The sequence below is a fragment of the Octopus bimaculoides genome, chromosome 2, assembly GCF_001194135.2.
Source record: "Octopus bimaculoides isolate UCB-OBI-ISO-001 chromosome 2, ASM119413v2, whole genome shotgun sequence".
In the NCBI taxonomy this organism is placed as follows: domain Eukaryota; kingdom Metazoa; phylum Mollusca; class Cephalopoda; order Octopoda; family Octopodidae; genus Octopus; species Octopus bimaculoides.
In genome coordinates, this window is record NC_068982.1 from 120,550,078 (window position 1) to 120,552,205 (window position 2,128).

The 2,128-nt window shown below is 34.0% G+C and overlaps 1 protein-coding gene across 1 annotated transcript in view; it reads right to left on the reverse strand.

Moving 5' to 3' along the window:
* LOC106875300 (probable serine/threonine-protein kinase tsuA) overlaps window positions 1–2,128 on the reverse strand; it is a 162,570-nt gene that overhangs the window by 61,004 nt on the left and 99,438 nt on the right. Inside the window, exon 8 of the mRNA XM_052965874.1 lies at window positions 552–709. Coding sequence (XP_052821834.1) covers window positions 552–709 — 158 coding nt within the window. The remainder of the gene's footprint in view (window positions 1–551; window positions 710–2,128) is intronic.

Genomic DNA, 2,128 nt, shown 5'->3' on the forward strand with positions numbered 1-2,128 from the left:
GATATACAATATACAATATAAAATAAAATAAAATAAAAATGGATGGCACCATGAAAGAAAGTATTGAATGTAGATGAAATATTGAGTGTTCAATATAAAGGATCAAATATATAAATATATAAATATAAATATATATATATAAAGGCGACTCGAGTTTCAGGGCTATTTCCCTTCGTCATGGCCGGTATGACAGACTGTGTGTGTGTGTGTGTGTGTGTTAGTGTGTGTATGTATATAGTGTGCCTATGCTCAGACACACACACGTATATGTTTATACATATATATATTTATGCGTACGCGCGTGTGTGCGTATGTATGTGTATATTTATATTTAAAAACGCCACATGTTTTTAGTGATGAATGATGTAACTGCTCTATGATAAAGAACCCAAACTAATGACGATAATATAATATAGCCTAATGAATACAGTTTAGTAAAATCTGACACCTACCATCTCGCTTGATAGAAATAGCGATGACAACGTAAGAAAGATTCACAAGCAGCAAAATTATATTTAAGATTGAAGAGAATAAAAATAATTATCTCTTGCCTGCTCAAGATGACCTCTTGCATCTTGTACTCTCTCCAGATCTGTTATCTTATGCGTTTGTGTCTGAAAACTGTTGATTTCTCGTAGAGCTTTTGTCAGTTGGCCGGAGGTGACTAGATTAGTTTCTTGCAATTGGATCACTTGTTGCTGAAGTTCGGCTATGGTGAGAGAACAAAGAATTAGACAATGTAAAAGTAGTACATGTAGCATAGACACATAGACACACACACACACACACACACACACACACACACACACACACACACACACACACACACACACACACACACACACACACACACACACACACACACACAAACAAACACACACACACTCAATGTTTCCTTTCTCAAATTCGACATTGTCAACTTCGTCAACATTAGTTTCAGTCTCGTTAGCGCTAGCCTCAGTTTCATTATTGTCAATCTCGATTCCGTTATCGTTAACTGAAGTTTCGCCATTAGCATTAATTTCATTATTGTCAAATTAAATTTGTTTGCCAGCGGTATTGTCCATCACCTATCATGGTCAACCAAAGGAAGAAAAATTTCAAATGAAGTTAGAAGAATAATTATATCAAATTACGTTGAAGGTTGTACAGGAAGTGAAATTACTTCTATATTAGATATTCTTCGAATAAGTGTTCAAATTATTGTGCAAGTAGGAAAATCGTATTGAACAACGGAATCGAGATGGTTTTCGAAATAGTAAAATTTCGGAATTGTAAAAGTTTACACAAGCCACATTTAAAATGCTTCGACATGGTTTTGAGCTTCCTATTAGAGTCTGTTCAAAACAAGCGTTGATAAATGCCTTAAAAGTCTCCATTACACATTCAACTGTGTTGTATAGTGATATCTGAAAGAGCATTAACTTCGAAAAACATTACACGGAGAATATGTTATGCCAGAGAAGTTCAAGATATTTTGACAGGAAAGTCCGAGAGAAAAATTTTGTTTCTGGTGAAGTTGGTTTTATCATTTACATGAGATGCTAAATATGGTAAAGCAAAATTTGGACCATCTCTTGTGAAGACAGCAGCTAGATTGCATTCCCGAAATATAAGGATATGTTGTGCCACGAACAAAAATTGGGCAAATATCAACATATTTCTTAATTGGATCAACTTGTACTCTGGAGAATTGTACCCTTTAGTCAATGCTGCTTTTCATAAGAACAGGGAAGTTTTTTAATTACGTCAAAATTTCATTCCGTGAAGTATGATTTTTACTCCCATATACATCCCAGTTCAACCCTATTGAAAACATCTTTATAAGGAATATTGGGGACATAATTATTTTGATCGACAGTGAGCTGATGTGATTAACGAAGATGATTGTGCCGGATTTTTAGGAGTACGTTAAAAGGAGATAATGAGTAAAAGGTTAACTGACATTATTTATCTCTATTTTTGTGGTGTTGTATATATAGCATAGTATGGAGTCTTTCATTTAATGTACTAAAATGTAAATATAATTAATGTAAAGTAAGGTGCGACAATATTTGGTAATACTTTTCAAAGCATTCCTTTTACATCCTTTTACAATTCTGTGAAAAGGAATGACTGGTGCCAATGT